The sequence below is a fragment of the Xiphias gladius genome, chromosome 8 (genome assembly GCF_016859285.1).
Source record: "Xiphias gladius isolate SHS-SW01 ecotype Sanya breed wild chromosome 8, ASM1685928v1, whole genome shotgun sequence".
NCBI lineage: Eukaryota > Metazoa > Chordata > Actinopteri > Istiophoriformes > Xiphiidae > Xiphias > Xiphias gladius.
Window position 1 is genome coordinate 17530239 of NC_053407.1, and position 20636 is coordinate 17550874.

The 20636-nt window shown below is 40.6% G+C and overlaps 1 protein-coding gene across 6 annotated transcripts in view; it reads right to left on the minus strand.

Annotated features, from left to right (window-relative positions):
- Window positions 1-2162: 2162 nt before the first annotated feature.
- tln2b (talin 2b) overlaps window positions 2163-20636 on the minus strand; it is an 80986-nt gene continuing 62512 nt past the window's right edge. For 3 of the 6 annotated variants that reach the window (XM_040132544.1, XM_040132540.1, XM_040132541.1), the window contains exons 42-58: window positions 19237-19338; window positions 18957-19076; window positions 18128-18274; window positions 16903-17069; window positions 15369-15552; window positions 14804-14929; window positions 12930-13046; window positions 12171-12356; window positions 11630-11737; window positions 10587-10692; window positions 9716-9721; window positions 9078-9202; window positions 6686-6811; window positions 6527-6589; window positions 6238-6420; window positions 6019-6144; window positions 2163-4424 (exon numbers count right to left, since the gene is read on the minus strand). In XM_040132544.1, coding sequence (XP_039988478.1) covers window positions 4296-4424; window positions 6019-6144; window positions 6238-6420; window positions 6527-6589; window positions 6686-6811; window positions 9078-9202; window positions 9716-9721; window positions 10587-10692; window positions 11630-11737; window positions 12171-12356; window positions 12930-13046; window positions 14804-14929; window positions 15369-15552; window positions 16903-17069; window positions 18128-18274; window positions 18957-19076; window positions 19237-19338 — 2121 coding nt within the window. In that variant the 3' untranslated portion in view covers window positions 2163-4295. The remainder of the gene's footprint in view (window positions 4425-6018; window positions 6145-6237; window positions 6421-6526; window positions 6590-6685; window positions 6812-9077; window positions 9203-9715; window positions 9722-10586; window positions 10693-11629; window positions 11738-12170; window positions 12357-12929; window positions 13047-14803; window positions 14930-15368; window positions 15553-16902; window positions 17070-18127; window positions 18275-18956; window positions 19077-19236; window positions 19339-20636) is intronic. The other 3 variants (XM_040132545.1, XM_040132543.1, XM_040132542.1) reach the window with 2 other exon arrangements.

A 20636-nucleotide genomic window follows, 5' to 3' on the forward strand; every position in this document is an offset into this window, starting at 1 on the left:
TATAATTTTACACCAGAACAGGGTTCCAAACAAAAAATACATTGGCCGAACTGTCACTCAAGTCATATACAGATTTCTTCAATAATGTGATTTATGCGTGTTATTCTTAATGTATAAAGATTCCCCCCCCGTTTAGTCTAGTAATATAACAGCAAAAGGAATTTCCTAAAGGGCAAATTGACAAAGTGATAAACATTGAGATTTCAAGGAGTATTATTAACATGCTATAACTGGCTACATAGCTTACCAGTGTGGCAACTCTCAGTTTCAACCGAGGCTGTTCTTAGCACCAGCCATGACTCCATTCCGGCACAGTATCGCGTCTGAGCATACGGTAACTTGCCTATTATCCAAACTGGAAAATACACAAACATGTGGATTTAAGAAATCTTTATCAGCTAAGAGCATTTATTGTTGCTCTTACGTGGCTTAAATAGACTTTAGATTGGCGCTGAAATCATGAAAGCGTAGAGCCAGACCCAGTGTCATTTGGTTTAGCTATGGGTTAACATGGCTTCAATTTTGAGAACTTGAGCATGGAACAAAGCATGAACCAAATGACTGCCAGGCTTTGGGGATTAGGCATGGCACAAGCCGCTGTCACTGAAAAGCACACCTTCCAACACAGCAAATATAAGACATTTAGAATGCTAGGGATGTACACTGTTGATGCTAAGGATTACTGTATGTCTCATAGGACTTTTGGAAGCCCCACAAAAATCATTATCAGGCTCCAGTGAATCACTGTATTGAACAACTTAGGTGAAATATTCAAAGAATGGTCCCATTTTTAATGTCTGCACTATTATTTCAAACAGAAAATTCTAGACGTCCTGTGCATGATTTCAGGTGTCCTGTTATTTAGATCAACATTTCTGGCATCTTTGGAAAAGTTGGGATCTTGACAAAGTTCTGGAGGTTTGAAATATACTCCACGTGACTCTGTGGGGATGAAGAGGTCAATGACATACGCCACAGTGTAACAGATCAGGCATTAAACCTAGTGCCGAAAAGGTGAGTCTATACCTGCGTCCACGTGCAGGAAACTGGCATGTTACAGGACATCTCTCAAATGCAAAACAATAAAAAAACAAAGAGACAGCTTGAGAAATAGATATAGGTTGAAGAAGTTAACAGAGGGGTGATCGAGTGCATGAGAAACCCTAAAATATTTTTTTATTTTTCATTGCAGGATCATGCTGACCATGGTGCTTCTTCTGCCAAATGGAACTTTTGCAGCAAAAAGCTATAAATGCATGACCTTTGTGGAAACTTGATTATAGCTATAACAAAGTGGTTTACTAATTAGTCTGAAATCATGAAGTTCAGGACAATAAGTGGAAGAACTCGACCGGATCAAATCTCTGCTTTACATCATTAATCTGCAGAGGTTTTGACAGCTCTGCACAAATGCCAGAATCAACCAGACATCCTCCTGATCCTTAGGACTGAAGGGAGAAAAAAGAGAGGGAGACAGAGAGAGGGTGAGTAGTAGATGGGCACTCCCAGTTAACACATGGCTTCAGTTTCCCCTCTCCACTGTGTGGCCTGGCCTTGCATGAGACCAAAACATTCAAACAACCAAATATGGTGTTCATTAGGACGACTCATTGTATTGTGCTGGCCACCTCTAACCATCGTTTAAGCACTCGGCCCCCGTATGCTGCTGACACAGAAAGAGGCTCAGCTTCAGCATGAAATAAGTACTGTATCACCTGAGTAAAAAAGACCAAGTTCAAAGTCTGCTTTATTGCCAGTACACCAACAAAGTGTCCACACGAGGCTACTTATATCCCCAGCTAAGGTTTTAGCTGTGTGAATGTGTAACCCAGAGTAAAAAAAAAAATATATCAATGTGAAATCTCATTCTTGACCAACACATCTAAATGGGAATCACTGCATTCTTCAAGGTCTGATCTGTGAACTACGAAGGAAAAAAAAAAAAAAGCACATCCACTATGTCCATATTTGGTCTGGCTAACTTTGCCAATCCCTCCAGTAGGACATATTTCTCCAAACATCCACTGACCCCTCTGACTGAACTATAAAGGATAATACTGACATCTGCTGGAAAGAATGCAGCATGACTTTTTCTTCTATGAGACATCTCTTGTCAACTACATGCATTGACATGAAACAGGACAAAATGATCTTAATGGTACTGGTTGTTGGAAACTCTTTATTTTTAGTGAATACAAAAAATACTTTTGTGACCAGATAAATATAATACATACAGCATCAAATCATAAAACTAATGCAGTCTGTTAAAGAAAGCACAACACCGATTCAGAACAGAGCTAGTAACTTTTTCTTTTTCCGTTAATACTCGGACAAATCAGTAGGACAATATATTTCAGGGTAATTCTTACATTTACTAATAAAAACTATTTATATAGTGAGTAGACAACATTTAAGAGGGACTAGGCATAATGAATTTCAATAATTTCTCGACTTCAAAGCCAATTTGCCACAGGCTCATGGAATGCAGTCTAGTGTTAGTCTTCCGATATGGTCTCTAAAGCCTAACGCATCCGCAGATGCCCTCTCATATCAGCATTATAACATTGTAGGCAGGTAGGTCACCAGCCAAGGCATTGTATTGTATGGCATAGAACTAGGTGACATTTTATTAAGACCCCTATGGGCATAAGACTGGCATAATGTTCCGATCCAGAGAGGAAAAGGCTCAGGCTCTCACCCTGCCTGATCTTCAGCTGCTCACAGGGCAGAATCAAGTAAGGCACTAGTACACAATGCAGACCAGACACTGGACAGACTGAGGAGATGAACTGCTTAAAATTTCCGATATATTATACATTAATATACTAAAGAAAAAAAAATTCATTGAACCAGTTTCCTCAATCAGGGCTTGAAGCTATTTCCCTCTAGTTTGTTAGGAGAATGTCCCACATTTAATATAATGGAAGCTATAAATTGCCTTCTTCAGTGTGTAGGTTTATGAGCAACTTCAGTGCATAACGTATGCTTGTTTCATTCAAGAGCCCAAAGCCAAATATCATTGCACTCATCCAATCTTCCGACCAATAACAGCGCAGACTCTCGCCATTATCTTGCTAGAATATTCAGTGTAATGTATTTCTATAGACAGTCTGTCTAAAGTGAAAATGCCTTTACCGTGACAGGGCAGTGACTAGTGGAAAAGAACTGAGTGCAAGTGTGGGCGGGCACCCAAACTAAATCTGGCCAGTGTTAATGGGAGAGGAATTAAAACATTAAGACAGGAGAGAACAAATATAACAAACAATGTAAACATATATTCCTTACACAGCTCTGTGTATGTGAGGGAAGAACTGGCGGGGTTACGTGAAGTAGCGTGATGTACAGGGAGCATGACATATTTGGTCACATATATTCCAGGTTCTGTGATTCACATAGATTACAACTGTCTGCTCTTAAAGAACTTGCTCCTTAGAAAAATTAGAGGGAAAAAAATATGTTTACAGCTATTGTTGGCCAGTGGTCTGTTGTTTTTTTTATTTATTTATTTGTCATTTACTCCAATCAGAACCCCTTGTTGTTTGGTGTCAAGCTGAACAACATAGTTTAATCAGAATCCTTGATTTCAAAGGATTTGCTAGATTAACAGCAAACCCAAATTTCACATTTTTATTAGTAAAATACAAGTGCCTTTCTACTCTATACTACTCTATTGGTTAGTAGCTTCATTGATATGTATAGACATTATGGTGCATGCAAGCCAGTGGTGAAATTAGCCCCCCCCTGCCTTTTTATTAACCATTTCCGGTTTTTACACATAGAATACAAGCTATGGACCCTTAGGTTTATACTGCCAGTTGCAGAGATATCAGTCAATTTCTATTTGCTCTGAACCTTCGACAATTATAGAACATTCAATGGTTATAGAGGATTTCTGCATTCATAAAATCTTCAGTTCATGATTGTAACAGTCTGTAATGCTCATGATGCAGTAACACTCACAAAGCAACGACTCATTTATCATACAACTTTATCGTACAGTCTCAACTTGCTTATAACGACAACTGTAACAACTTTCTCCTTATTGAATGTCGTTGTCATTCACTGACAAATACATACGCACTTGATGAACACACATACACACACACACACACACACACACACACACAAATACACTAAAGAGCACAGGCACTTGTTTTTCTCACCAAACAGGCCTTTTTCAAGTGCTGTGTATTCCTCGGTTATATGATAGTAAAGCAGCCACGAGTACATCGGCAACATCACCCCATGACAAGAGGGTCTCATCAGTGCAGGACACATCCTTCCCGCTCAGCCAATCAGCCCTCATCCTCCCTCAACTCACTGGGCAAGAACTTGTACTGCTGCTGTCGGATCTGCGCCAGCTTCTTCCGGGCTTCCTCCAGCTCTCGCTCCTTCCTCAGCATCTCCTCCTGAGCTGCAATGATCTGAGGAGAACGGGAACAGATGACAGAAAATGTGTCTCTCTCTCCTCCTAATCCCATTCCTGTGGATAGCTTGAAATGAAAACCCACTGTGTAGCTGCGCTGTACTCAGCTCACACTGCACAGCCTGCTAACTCAAGGTATGGGAGAAAATGCACAAAAACAGAACCTTACACTGAGATAGAGTGTCTTACTTTATATAGAAAGAAGCATTTAAACATTACAGAAAAATATTTAATCTGAAATTTAATGCACTTTACTCTAGCTGTTAATTACTCGGTGTTGTCAATCAGATTCAAACATTTCATGCATACTATGCATATGTGAAGCAGTGAATTAACTGTGGTTGTTTTAAAAAGCTATTAGAATCTAAAGTGAAATTTAAAAATGTACAAATGCCTCAATTCTCATGAAGATACACAGTGCAGTCCATAAATATTTGGACATGTACCTTTTGTTTTTTGGTAGCGGCTCCAGCACACTGAATTTCAAATCAAACAATGACTTTGAGGTTTAAGTTCCATCTTTCACCTTTAAGGGTGTTTACATCCATACTGGGCCAACAGTCTACGAATCGTAGCCCTTTTTATACACAGTTCCCCGATTATAGGGATAATCCGGCTGGACAATGACCCTGAGGATACAGACAAGGCAAACAAGGACTTTTTTTTAAGGACAAACAGAGGACTGTTCTTGATTGGACCTCAGTGCAACTGAGCACGTGTTTCAATTGCTTAAAAGACATGATTGAATGTAAAAAGCCTCTGAATTTGGGGGACAACGAAAAAACAGGGCTGCCATTTCCACAATGTTCACCCATATGGATGTAAACACACAACAATTAAAACTGATAGTAAAAGCCATGAGTTCACCTCAAATCCAGGTTTTCAGAAGTATAGTGTCATAACAACAAAAGTTTTTCATGTCTTTTCTGTGATTTTTTTTTTTTTTTTTTGCACAAAATATAGTAGTTCTTTTCTTTGTTGGTCATATTTTCAATACAGCATTTTAAAAGAAAAAAAAAAAAATCACAGAAATCCTCATATTGTTATTTCGCCAACTGGTTTCAGATAAAAATCAGTAATAGTAGTAAGGATAGTTAGGATTTGGCTATAACATTTTGGAAAATAATAAATAATTTTCCTATAAAAATTTATTTACAATTTTATTGTTTGGTCTGTATAAAAAAAATGGTCAATCACAGTCTAAAGTGTTTCGAGAAATAATGTTGTCCAAAGCTCTCCTGCAGCAGTGATCAAAGATGAATGAGACAGTAAGTCTCACTGTTCAGACAGAGAAACTGACAAGCTAAAGCCCAGCTGGGGTGCACCACTGACTGAGACAAAAGTAATCTAATCAGTCAAGATGAAGAGTAAAGCTTCCTGGAGTTCTGAAAAAAAGACACACACATCAATTACTGTCAAATTTTTGCAAAGATGAAAAGGAAGCAAGTAATCTGCTGTAACGGAAAGATGCTTCAAGAGATGTGATGTTTTGCAGTTGTGGGTGTCTGGTAAACCTGGTAAACAGCTTTGAAATGAAGGAGCTCATCACAATTTCAGAAAGATCATTAAGATCTTTCGGGATTTTGTCTCACCTGAGCGATGCCTCCAACGAATTTTGTCTTTACCACCACACTGTCATCTTCACTCTTTTCAAATGCTGCTTTCTGAGCCGCCTTCACCAGGTTGTCTGAAGCTCGCTTCACTGCATGGCCAGCAGCCTTCAAACAGATGATCTCAAAGTTACCATGCACACGATCCATGTACGAATACACAGGTTCCATGGATTAATTAAAACTGTGTTTAGGTGTTACCTGTAGTCTCCTCATGGCTTCAGAATCCTGGTCTGCCTTCACCTTGCAGGCCACCAGCAGCTGAGCTGTGGAAGCCGCAACCTGTTTGGCTGAGGAGATGAGTTTCTCCTCGCTGGCGTGGCCCTGAACCGAGGCGTTAGCTGCCTCACACAGGTTACTTGTGGCTGCCGCTACCATACGCGCCTAGGGCAAGCAACAAATTCGCACATGCTCGTTTTGTTTTACATTTTGCTTTAATCTGGGTTGACATACAACGGGTTTAAATGAGTAATTTTTCATAGCACCTTACCGCTGAAATGAGACCCTGTGACCACTGGCCATCATCCACTGCATTGGCTAGATTGGATCCCACCTGAGGTAGGGTTTCAGGAAAAAAGGCAGATATTGTATTACATTATTAGATGGAGTATGCTCATCTCCCAGTGTCTGAGTGGGCGTGTAGACTGACCTTTCCTTGTGCCACCAGTTCTCTCTGAGCTGCTGATGCAGATTTAACAAGAGCACTAGTTGCTGCAGCGATGGACTTTGCGGCCTCTAAGATCTGCTCCTCAAAATCCAGCGTCTCATCTGCCTGCTGGAAGGAAAACCACATATCAGCTTTGACTTACAACTATAGAAAACACCATTATTATTGTTGTCTGTAACCAATTTCTTATATTGTCTTAAATTTTCCAACATGAACATCTAAATATTCTTTTCCCCAGAAATAATTAATTTATCTATTTAGTTATTGGCCTAAAAGTAATATAATATATTCATATCAAGAGTATAATAATACTTTAATCAGCTTAGAAAATAATCACTGAGTGCTAGTTTTTAATTGCAGAACTTAATCTCCCTCCTGGTTTCCCAAAAAAACCCCCAAATACCAAGAAAAAAAAAAAACAGAGAGAACATGACACCAGTGTCCTCAATGGCAGCTATGACCCTGAGCGTAACCTATAATGTTCAAATTTATCTTGCATACAAAGCACAATCGAAAAGGATTATGTTTCATTGACAACAGAGTGTCATCTAGATACGATGCCCCATTTCCATAACTCGAACCAAATACCAGTATGACGATCACAGTATATCAGTTCAGGGACAATTAACAAATGGCCATCTCTGCCTCAGAAGTCAACAGCATTTGACTGACATTTGATAGACTTCCATAAACACATAAGGCACACGTGGCTGGAGACAGGGCGGGACACTGTAGGAATATGTTTGATATATAGTTGGACTGAATAACAACCTAATATATCAAACATATCAGACAGAGCCCTGCAGAGAAGGCTTCCAGGTCTACAACGGCTCAGAGAGGGTTGGGGGACACAGGGCTGGGAAGCATGCTGGGAGCAGGAGAACTCTTCCTGCTTTCAGGGTGGGAGGGAAGAAGGAGCAGAGAGGAGAGGGTGTAGAGAGAAGGAGAATCCAGGCTGCTTGACACAAATAAATGTTTGATGGAAGCATCTAAACACCTGCAAAATTTGATAGATTATATGGTGGCTTGATGCCTCTAAGAACTATCAACAGAACTTCATTAAATGTGTCTCGGAATAAAATTAACTTTTGTATTAAAAACCATGTATGTTGCTCTTCTGTTTTTGTGTGAGAGACTACTTTGTGGACTGCAACACTTGCACAAGCTTTAAGATGCTTAATGTTAATTCTATGAATAATGGTTCTGCACAATGAATTGTGTGTGAACATTTCCAGGAAACATGCCCTTTATGGTCACATCTCCGTTTTTTTCTCCTGCCTGTGAACACAAGTTAGGGGTGGACAAAATTGGATTGGGGATACTGAGGCATAGTTGTAAATAAAAGTGTAACTGAGGTAAAAAATGTAGTAAAGTTTAGTGGTGTTCCCCCTTTATATGCTATTTGGTGTAGTTGCTTCCTATTAGATCACTAGAGGGAGACACTGACATCTAAAAGAGGAAAAGCCTTTCACTCACTAATCCCCTTTTCAAAAATGCAGTCTGTAGCTGTGGAATTACAGTATGAGACAGTGCATTATATGGTCTTTATTAAAACTGGGTTAATCTAAATATGCAATCCTCCATATCACACAGGCAGAGGGTGGAACTGACAGTCATTGTGTACAGGAAGAGGTTATAGAAAAAGGGGGAAAGCACTACAGGCACACAAGGAAGAGCACTAGGATTCAACTATTCAGTCTCCAGAGACAGATAGACAAACAACACAATCACCATGCAGTAGCACACCACAAACACAATCCTATATTGCATACGTAACAATATAAAAGTAATTTCACTTTCCAGAAGCACTATTGCTACCATCTTTTGTCTATTTTATCTGCGTATTATGCGGGAAAGTTGGTTTGTTTCTTAGGCAATACTGCAGCATGGGGGAAATGAATAACAGGTTGAAAAGTTCTCCCTGAGTTTAGTTTAGAAATGAGGAACACGGCAATAAAACAAAGGAAATAAGTTCAATAAGACAGAGGCCCTCTCTTTCAGAAAGGGTCACAACAGTTCATCACACATTTGAACTCATTCCAAAATAAGCCTGAGGACCCAGCAGGGTAATTGCGTCTCCTGGCAACACAACCCAAAATACTGTCTAAAAGTGCGTTTGAAGACAGTTTTCCAAGCATTCTATGTTAGCTCACTGGGCCAGCTGTCTGACTCAACACAGTGTGTGCAACAAAGACACATTTTTGCTCCTTTAATGTTATCAAGGTAGCAGCTCAGTCACTGAAAAAGACGACTCCACTTCAAAGTCTGTGTCACTTTTTCCTACCTTCGGCCCACGTGGCCTCCCTGCTGATTAATGGCAAAAAGCTGCGCGTGGGTTTGTGTGGGTGGAAAGGGTTGAGAGGGGCACTTTTACCTTGGGCTTGGCTCTGGGTTTCAGCTGCTCTAGTTTCTTGGCTGCCGCTTCAATGGATGCTGCTGCTCCAAGGAGCTCCGTCTCAGCGATGACGGTGGGGTCCTCGGGGTCCACACACTCCGATCCTGAGGAGGGGTCGACACATGACGAGAAACTGGTTACAGCATGCTCATCTAGCACTGACTCACAAAAGAAACACCAGTACAATAATTCTGGTGATAACATTTTATTCTATGTAAAAACAGGTCAACATTAAACTTCAACCAGATGTTCTTTTTCATGCACTCATTCACATAATCCAGGCATCACAGAGCAGCAAAGCACACGAGCTCTGTACACTCCAAAGCACTGTTTGCAGTATGACAGTAATGTCTCAAAGTTAAATATAATAAACTAAAAGTTAGAAGAAATGCCATTTTATGGATCATTGTCTTTTTTAGAGGTTTTTAAGTGCCTATAAAATGGAGCTTTTTGGGAACAGCTTGGCAAAGCAGATGGAACGGTGTTTTCATAGATTATGTTGAGCTCTGGGGAAATCTGTTCTGCACCCCCACCCCTCAAAGCCGTCTATTCCTCTACCCCCTTCTGACTCTATGAAAGGTGATCTGAAGGAACAAAACACACCATATCCCACTTACCTCCATCTGAGGCGGCAAGGAAAGAGCAGGTGGGAGAGAGGGAGAGAGCACATGGGACATTAGAGAGGTGAAGTGGATAGCCCCGTTGGGTCTCAGGCTATATGCTGAAATCTAATTCTCATCCAAACACAATCTATTACTCCAGTCAGATGTGGCAGTGCAGTTTCTGGAGGAAACACTCTAGTATGTTTGTGTCATAACCATCCTACAGAGCTTAATTTGGAACATTTTGCAGGGCAATCACTCTATGGTACGACTTTAATATTCTAAATTGATTTTCATGACCTATCTTTATTAGGGACGCAGACAGGTTTCGTGGCTTGACTCAGTAACACAAATATTATTCATGCACAAGAGGATTAGAGCTCTTTTGTCTAATCTCCAACATCACTGCAATCCTTTCATATTTTTATGTGTCATATATATATATATATATATATATATATATATATATATATATATATATGTATTTTTTTTTATACATTTTATCAATTTGTGTTGGCTCCTCATGGGAGTTTTTAAACTCACTGTATACTGCAAGTTCAGCTTTCCCAGTTTTTACACTGCAGTGCATATAATGTCTCAGAGTCATTTTAAAATTAAAATCTGCTGCCAACGATTTTTTGGAAAGCACACAAGCTTCTGTAAAATTCATGCATCTGAATAAAATAACATTATACTGATTCATAGAGTACCAAAGATTCGGAAAGCTAAATATACACAACTTTCATGTGTGTTAAATGATCCATGAAATCCTGACATCAGTGAGAATGGGGTCACGGGTAACTAAAGTTTGTCAAGCCTAACTCTTGTTTGTGTGCGTTGTGTAAGAGCGTGTGACAGTGTACGGCAGGAGTATGTGTGGCCTCACCTTTCATGGCCTCAGCTGTCTGGACGAGCTCTGTCACACACGCTGCCAAATGCTTCGAGTGTACGGCCAGCTGCTGCTTCTGCTCGGGCGTGGGCTTCTGCAACACCTGAAAACACAAGAGCCCAACACGTGCACCGGCACAGGCACAAGCACGGGCGCGCACACACACACATAAAACAAAGCACAAGTAAATATGATATAATATATGAATCAGAAAGCAGGGCTGATTAAAAAAAAAGCGATATCTTTTCTACTATCTTTCAAACCTACCTAGATAATAAATTATGTGAAGATTAACTCTAAAACACTAAGTGCAACTCAGAATAACTGACTTGCTTGACTTCACCTGGAAGTCATGCACTCCCTTTCAGTAAGTCAATTAGTATTGCCTGGTTAAGTTTTCATTATTTGGTTCTTCTGTTACTTGAGAAATTAGTTTACTGGCAAAGTAGTCTTATTAATTTTTGTTTGTACTAGACCACAAATTATAAGACAAAGCACTTTTAGTGGCCTAATGTCCTGCTAGAACAAACATGATGTACCAGTAACTAAGAGACTTACATGTCAACACACTTGTCTCCACACAACACATGGGGAGTGATATTATGAACTAAGGAATTTCATAAAAATAGGATTTGTTCATTTATATGCATACTTAATATGCAACCATGCAACAAGGTGCTCAGAAATTAAATAATGTATAAATGAATGTGGCTGCAGACAGCCATACTGCAGACATAGAAGTAAATTCCAAGTCTTCAGTCCTGTCATTCATGCTAAAGAATAGTAGTCATTGATGAGACCTTCCTGCCGTTATCAGTTCATAGTGATGTTACAGTAAATGCACAGTATGAGTGACAGGAAGCCAGGAAAGATTTGTCAAGCATCAAAGGATATGATCTTGTAAATAAGACCTGTGAAATCCCACTAGGTAATAGTAAAGACCAAAATCCATCCATCCATAACTAGCGACATACACATGTACACATTCAAATTCCCCTTCCATTATTTATTTATGGCCCATTTCTCTGTCTCATTCTAACCTGCAGCACTTGCTCCAGAAGGTTGACGTATCCATTGGTGCACTCGGAGCTGTACTGCAGGGCCCTGCTCCTCAGTTCCTCGCCCACCTCTTGGTGGTATGCCGCTTGCTGGAAGAGTGACAAAACAATGCTGTAGGGTCAATTAAAAAAAAAAAAAAGGATACAAACATTGTTCCCAGTGGAAAGTTAAGATTTATTACTGACCGTGCCAATCACAGATCAAATATATAGCTAATAAACTCTCTAATTCTTGACATGTTTGTTTGTAATGCCTCGGTTTTCAAAAGCACAGCCTACAATACTCTGTCCTCCCTCTGTTTCATCTTGTTGCAACTGTTCTACGGCCCTCGAAGGTCATGCTGACTGTTGCTCCGCTGCACGACTTTGAAAAGTGACTGAGTCACAACCAGTGGGAGCAGCCATGAGGTAGACTAGACTCTAATGTCCTATCTGCACTCAGCAGGCTGGGCTCACATCTTCCCTGGCAGCCTGGTGCTGCCTGTGTGAGGCCTGTCCTGGCAGGGTGGGTTTGGATTAGCACCTTGCAAGTAGTCAGCATATCGGAAATGGCTTTGCGGCTCAGGTTGGCAGTGGCGATTACGTCCTCCTGCTGAGCAGAGTTGCCTGCAGCCACTGCCTTGGCCGTTGCTATGGTGATGCCCTTTGTCATGCGGATGAACTCCTCGGGTGTGGTGGACTTCTCTGGGATGTCCTTGGACTGGAACACCTGACATGATGATGAATCACAGACATAGGTAGTTAGGCATGACAGGGGCACAGATATGTTAATGTAGATTTGAACATTCTCATAGAAGAACTGACAAAGTACACATGAATTCTGTGTAGCAACAGAAAGTGTAATCAGTGTAAACAGAAAATCCAAATATGGGCAGACGTATAATTAGGAGGTAGGTAGACTGTGTTGAATTTGGCTTAGGCTGCAGCCCTTGGTAAAGCATCCTCTCGGGCTAGGGGTCCTCCGATTAAGATTAGCAGTAAATTACAAAAAAACAAGCTCTTGAAATCTTCTTCCTGTCTCATTCTGCCTGCGCCTGCTACCCAGACCCTGATAAGAACGAGAGCTGTGAGAAACCTGCAGGGGCTGAGAGGGAAGGAGGAGGAAAGGGGCTGGACAGACAATAAAGGAAAAAAAGAACAAAAAGCTCCCCTGGTTTGTTCAGAATAACAGACATAGATATCCCTGACCCTCTTTGAGCTAGCTTTGCAGAGAGGCTGCGTCTCATCTGTTGACTCCCAATAGACCACAGAAGAAGTGGTTTGGCCCGTCAGGCACTCTTACTGTCAGCTCCTGCTTGATGCACTCGATTGTGGCCTCCAGTGCCCTCGTCCCGCGAGTGGCTTCATCCTCCACTGCCTTCACTGTTTTTAGAAGAGACGTCACGTTGGTCACCATGACCTGCCCAATAAAGGGAGTAATAATGAGGCTCACAGTCAAACCAGGAGATGGAGCTCTTTCTCCCTCGGCTGCAAAGCATTATATTGCAAAAATATTTTTTGCCTCCTCCTTCACCGATTCCATTACAGTGGATGATGTTTACATGTGTGGAAAATGCTTACCAAATGAAATTAAAAGAATCAGCTGCTGAAGAGAAAGAAGGCCTAGGGCTGCATTTCAAAATTAAAAGAGGCTGATAACAGTACTGGTAACAGTTTATTGACTGACACCTAGAATAGAAAAACATAATTTAAGTTTTATTCATGGTGACAAATTCTGTTCTGTCTATGCTGCATTTGTCAAAGTGTACATTATTAGGTTAGAAATTTGAGCAACATGAGAGGGTCCCATTTGGAGGTCACCATATGTTAGAGGAACAGAAACAATCTGTCAACATGACCAGGTCCATGGGTGGCCCTAATTCCATTTAGATGAGAAAACATAAGAAACCCCACGCAACAGTTAGACTTACATGCTGTGGTTGGGATGATAGTTTTGAGTAAAATAAACAAATGAATTTAGAAAGTTTGCAGAAGGTTTTTTGGACTAGAAAATCAAGAGGTTCAGAGTTATCTGAGGCCCTGTCACTGATTCAGTACTTTGATCTTTGTTTCTCTATGGCAGTGACCGAAGCTGCACCAAGGTTAGACACAAAAGGTCTGATCTCTAGTCTTTATTCCTCAGCAGGTTGGCAGCTGTACAAGTAGTCATGAGGATCAAGCGGAAAATGACAACACTCGCTTATTTTGTGTATGCACAGCAGGGTCCAGATTCTCCCAGGCCTATGGAGGTGCCTGGGACTAATCTTTTCTCTGATCCAATCTTCATAAGAAGAAACGTATATGTACACTTTGCCTGAAACCCTTAAACTTAATCCACTTAGCATTTACTTCATATAGCTTATATTGGAGTATACTTTTCCAATGTTTGATATTGTACTTTTTATCCCATATTGTAATTCTAATACTGCTTTTTCTTGCTACTTTGTACATACACCACCTATTGCATGTATGTGTAGTTTTGCATGTATGTCTAGTTTGGATTGCTTTTTGCAATGAATTGCTTTTTTCTGATGTTATGCCCATTTGTTTCAGCTTTTAAGTTTTCTTATGTGGGGTTATTCCTTGCCTCAACTAAGGGTCTAATGATAGCGGATGTTGTTTCTTGTAGAGATTGTAAAACAGGATAAACTTGAGTTGTTGGGTTAGATACGGTAAATAAAACTAACTTGACATAAATGCAATTGTTAGACTGAGCTGTAAACGAAGCTCCACCTAGATCAGGTCTTGACAGTCAAGCAGATTCAAAAACCTTGTACTACTATAATCTCAACAGACACACACACACACACACACACACACACACACACACACACACACACACACACACACACACACACACACAAAATGTAGGTCTTGAGGACTGAATGAGTAATTAGTCTAGTCCCACATGCAGATATGACAGAAAACGGATAAAACACCCTGATAAGAACGATCATATGCTTCTTGTAAAAAAGTCGCACAATGTGCTACAAGATAAGTCAAACTAAACGAAGCAGTAATCCAAAACAGAGCATTTGTGGAATACATATCTACAAGCTGTATCCTCTCAGTGAAGAAGCATCGGCTGAACAATAAATTGGAGACTTGCATCCCTGAAATCGATACACAGGCAAAACCAGATATGAAAGTCATTTGTTTGACCAGTCTATCCTTTACCTTGGCAGCGCTCTTCAGCTGATACATGGATGGATCGTCAGCTGGCTTGCCAGCGGCACATTTGGTGGCACCGATGAGTTCAGCCAGAGCCTTGGCCACATCACGCACAGCATTTATCAGAACCACCTGAGGAGATAGAGTTGTAATCAATATGGCACAATGGTCAGAGTATAGGTTTATCAGTTCTGTCCTGGGGAGAGGATTTAAGACTGCAGCCCTTATCACTCCCACCTAGTCATGATACTTCAGACTTAGTGCAGGGCAGAGATAGAGGGATACACACAAGGGACAGAGGAGACAATACGTATCAGATGAAAGTGGAATTACACTGAGAATATAGTGCTGGGTGTACAGACAGATAGAAGTCATTCTTTGTAAATGACTAATATTAGAGAACAGTGTAACAACAAAGAGTCATAATAGCAGAACAAAGCTCCATGCAGCTGAATTAAAAAGTAATAATTGAACTTTGTTACAGATTGAAATCTTTTAGAAAATAAAAGATGAAACATCTGTGGTTCTATTAGACATTATTTAGTCTAAATGTATTTTGGATTTTCATCACCTGTGTTTCAGGGTCCTCAGAGCCCATGCTGGTTGCTCCTAGCTTGACCACCTCAGTGAGCTGGGTGATGGTCTTGGCTGAGGACTGGGCAGCCTGGGCCAGTTTCTCCTGGCTTGACGCAGCCCCAGCAACCAGAAGCTTGGTGTCCTCCACCAGTGCCTTGGCTGTCTTCAAGATGCTCTCCCTGAGGGATGGGACATACTGTGTCACAATCTGCTCCACATTCACACTCAAGTACCAGCAATATGAAAGGAAGCTGTTGCTTTTCTTAACAGAATGTGTGTTTAGTAAGGACAATTTTCAATTTACATTCACTATGTGAAATATATACCATTAGGTACATAAGTATTTGGACAGTGACACATTTTTCGTAATTTTGCCTCTTTACACCACCATGATGGATGTGAAACAAAGCCATCAAGATGTGACTGAAGTTTAGACTTTCAGTTTTAATTAAGGGGAGAATTAAAGCTAAACCGTGTTACCCGTTTAGGTATTACAGCTATTTTTATACAGAGTCCCTCATTTTGAGAGGCTCTAAAGTAATTGGCCAATTGACTGACAATCAATTTCATGGCCAGGTGTGGTCTGTTTCCTCATTATTTCGTGACAAAATAAGCAGATAATAGGAGGGAAAGGAACGGCTCATGATCCAAAGCATACCACATCATCTGTCAAACATGGTGGAGGCAGTGTTATGGCATGGGCATGTATGGCTGTCAATGGAACTGGGTCACTGGTGGTTATTGATGATGTGACTGCTGATAGAAGTAGCAGGATGGATTCTGAATTGTATAGGGCTATACTTTCTGCTCTGATTCAGCCAAATGCTGCAAAAAGGACAGTGCAAAACATACTGTGAAAGCAACCCAAAAGCTTCTCAAAGCAAAGAAATGGAATAGTCTTCAATGGCCAAGTCAGTCACCTGACCTCAACCTAATTGAGCATGATTTTCACTTTCTAAAGAGAAAACGGAGGGCAGAAAGACCCACAAACAAGCAGCAACTGAAGGTGGCTGCGGTAAAGGTCTGGCAAAGGATCTCAAGGGAGGAAACTCAGCATTAAGTGATGTCCATGGGTTCCAGACTTCAGGCAGTCATTGACTGCAAAGGACCCCCCCTCCTGAATTAAAGCGTCATGTCTACACTTCAATCACATCTTCAAGGCTTCTTTCAAATCCAATTGTGGACATGCACAGAAGCATGATTCCAAAAAATTGTGTCACTGTCCAAATACTTATGTACCTAACTCCATATATGTACTGCTTTATTGGTAACCCACATTTCTCCTAAATGAGTCATCAAATGAAGAAAGGGGCTCCAGTGTTGCAGTGTAAAAACCTAGCAACTGAAATCTTAGTAAGCTGACTCATTGTATTCGCATTGTAAATTTTATTACCCTTGTACTCTCCAAGACCTATCAGTCTATTGCCCATTTTTAACACCCTCCAATGTTGCTCTTTTTGGTGGTTAGAGGTTTTCATTTAACATCATGTTTTGGTCTGCTTGTCTTGTATGTGGCAAGGTCATTGCACCTGTGGTCAGCAAAAGACTCTTCATTCTCAGGGTTCAGGGTTCCAGCTGAGGCGAACATGATGGTGGTGTCCAGGTCAGCGATGATGCCAGAAACAGCGCTGGCTGCTGTGATACAGGCCTGGGTCCCTTTGTTCCCCGCCTGCAGTGCTGACAGTACCAAGGACACCTGGAACATGTGAAGTTTAGCATTAGATATGCACAGAAGTCCTTCAAACATGCTGTCGTCAGGGGTGTAAAAACAGCTATAAATAACCCCCAGGTTCTGTATGCGTGGCACATGTTAAATGATTAAACAGCAACTTTTCCACGTTATAGAGTGTTGGCAGAGCCTTTATAAAGCAGGTGAGTGAGGCTGCAAATGTTTAGAGTAAAAGATCTGGACAAGCTGGATTAAAGGAGGAAACTGGGACTAAGAGAAGGGAGCAGGGTTAAGCATGCATTAAATCAGAGTCTGCTGCACAATCACATTAAGTCAATGAGTCTGACTCTGCACATCACAAGTCCCTTTTAGACTGGTGTTTGCCCATCCCTCATAAGCAAATGGAAAGCTCTGAGATTTCAACAAGGCACAAGCTCCAGGTATCGGCAAGCATGAGACCACAAATTATTAAATTTTGATATGAGCCCTGAATCAAATCATGGCCTTAGAGCGGGGAGAATTCTAATGTGTGAGCAGCAATGGCTAACTGCTGCCAGGGTCACCGCAGGGAGACATTCATATTATTATTAACTGCACAGTGTGAGGGTGGTCAGGAAAGCATGCTCTCATGACTTGCATGACTGGTACAATAATACAGTAAAGCACTGGTTATCACCACCTAAAATAGCCTACATAAAAACCTATATTCGTCTGACTCTAATCTAGTTCAAAATTAAGGCCAAAGCTATACTTCGAAAAATAATAAGTAATGATTAAAATACATGGCATACCTGTCAGCTACAGTGTAATCATCTTCCTTAATCTCGCAGTTGCGCACACTTATATGTTCTCTATCACTTAATTTAAATTGGGATATATATATACAGCAGCAGTACTGAGAAATGCATGAGATATATTTGCATAAAAATGCTAATGCTGCATCGATGCTGCTACCTAACTTCAAGCAGCAGAGATGGCAAATCATGACAGCAAAAATAGAATTCCCTTAAAAAGTCTAGATTTAAAAAAAGCTTCCGTCTCCAAGAGTTAAAGATGCTGCACCAGTTTCTGTTCACATAGCTTACCTTCTCTGTGACTGCGCGGGCACACTCGATGAGCTCCCTTTTGGAGAAGCTGTCAGTGGGGCTGAGCTGCAGGGCTCCAGCCTTCTGGACCAGGTAGATACAGCCATGGCCCAGCTCTTGCACCCGTGTCTTTATCTGGAAACCCACCTGAAAGCATAACCAGGCGTCGTTTTACACTGCAGCCATCCTGTCATTTGTGTCACGGTCCTACACAATCACAATCATGTCCAAAGCTAGCAGGTCTCTTGTCCAGCGGGTGGGTGAAAATGATTTCAAGCACACTCAGAGAGGGAATGCTGGCACTGCACCTTTAATTTACAGAGATTCACGGGTGGGTGGTACTTCATTATAAGCATCAGTATAGGCTTTTAGACTTGTAGAGGCACAATGTCGCTATGGTAACCAGCAGGGTTTCCAGCAACCTGTTATATACAAGATATTGATAAGAGCTGTGTGCTTATTAGTGCTATGTTTCCACACATTGCTGTCCTCTGGACTACACAGAAAAGCTTTAAGAAAAGAGTATGTGGGTGTTGAGAGTGATGGATGCTGGAGGGGTATATTTCTGTTTGATCTCATGCTGTCGGGAGCAGCCTTTAGGAAGGGGCGTCACATCAAAGAACAGCAAACATCTGCTCTGATCAGTGTGAGCGAATATGTCCAAGAGCTTTTTTGGTGTAAAATGCAGACCTAAGCTGATATTTCAGTCTGGCATTTCAGGGGAACAATAGCAAAGAGATATATGGCGTGATGTGTTAAATCTTCCATATGGGACGAGTGTGTAATTTTCCCCCACATCCTCTACAGGACAGACAGCATGGCCTCTCACCTCCTCTGGCTCTGCGGTAGCTGCAGCTAGGCGCCCTTGGTGTGCTAGCTGTCCGTAGTCCACTGTCACCTGAGAGGCAAGGCCACCGAGTTCCTCAGGACAGGTTACTGACTTAGTCATCTGGCGACAGAGAGAACATACATCATCATCATCATCATCATCATCATCATCATCATCATCAGATTAGTGTTTCTCTAGCCCTACTGACAAATAGTTGCATTATAGATTGGAAAAGTAATTGAAAACATACAGCCAGGCTTGGATATCCCAGTGCACTCACCATCTCCTGTGCAGTGATGGCGATGGCCTTGGAGAACTTTACCATGGTGGTCTGGTAGTCCACAAAGGAGCCGTCAGGTTCAGGGGGCGTTCCTTCATCCAGCTGTAAAATCAACCCTTTAGTACTTATTTTAGGGCTTACATAGCTATCAATTTTTTTTTTTTTAACACTAGGTTCTTTTAGGTGAGACCTTTGATTTAGTTTTGTACCACTTCAGAATACGGCATAATAAAAAGTGTTTTGAGGTTTTAATTCATTATTTTATTAATTGTTAGAAACTAACTAACAAATTCGGTGCACTTCTTTACCTGATCTCCTTGCACTTTGTCTTATTGAACATATTTAGTACTTGGCACATACTTCAAGGGCTCCTACTGTACTGAAGCTTTAGTGTTGTCCGTCAATTGTATGTCGCTTTGGATAAAAGCTTCTGCCAAATTAGTTAATATAATGAGTTGTCTAATGGCTTTGTTAAACCTTTGAAGCTGTGAATTTTGGCATAATCTGCATTCTACATTATCAATTCATAATCAGTTCTGCCTTCTGTTTCATCTTATGAATGCTTTTTAGATTAAGATGTTAAAAAGCTAAATATAAGGAGCTTTTGGTTTGCAAGGTTGTCAGTGCACAATGAAATGAAGGATTATCTTGGTTGATCATCTGCTATTTTCTCTTGCTTTGTCTTTTGATGGAGGTTCCATAAAGCACCCATCCCACTGACTTTCTGATCCCGCTAAAAACAGTTTTAGACCAAATTACAGTCCAACCATTAAATCAGTCTTTTTACAGATCTATCTGTATAATCATATTTGTATATATATAATATTCGCCAATAAGTAAGAAGAAATTGCAGTATATAAACGCCAAAGATATTTTATGTTTCATGTACTTTATATAGTGTCTCCATTATATTGTTTGTCCACCAGAGAGTGCTGACAATTTTATCTTTCAACAAAAAAAAAAAAAAAAACGCCCAGCTTGTAAATATCTTTGTCAAAATTCTTTTATAACCAAATTTAAGGAAACTTTATTAAAATCCTTGTTTATGTTATGTGCTTTGTTAAGAAATTTACATATCAATACATCTTTAGCAGATGTTTGAACTTTATAGTACTAGTATGGGTGTTGGCCTAACAAAATCCGTTATCAGTCAGGCTATAGACCAAACATAAAAAGTTTTGTACTTTTATGACTGCAACCTTGACGGATGTTGCCAATAAATTGTGAATATTGATGATTTTTCTACAATACAATAAATGATCAAATCTACAGATGCCAATTTTAACAGGTCATTAATAAATGGTCGGCCTTGTCACTCTGTCGCAATCTTCCAGAAGGTAGAGTATTGTAGGAGGTCAGATAGTCCAAATTTAGGGTGATTAATTTAAGAGGCAGCTAAA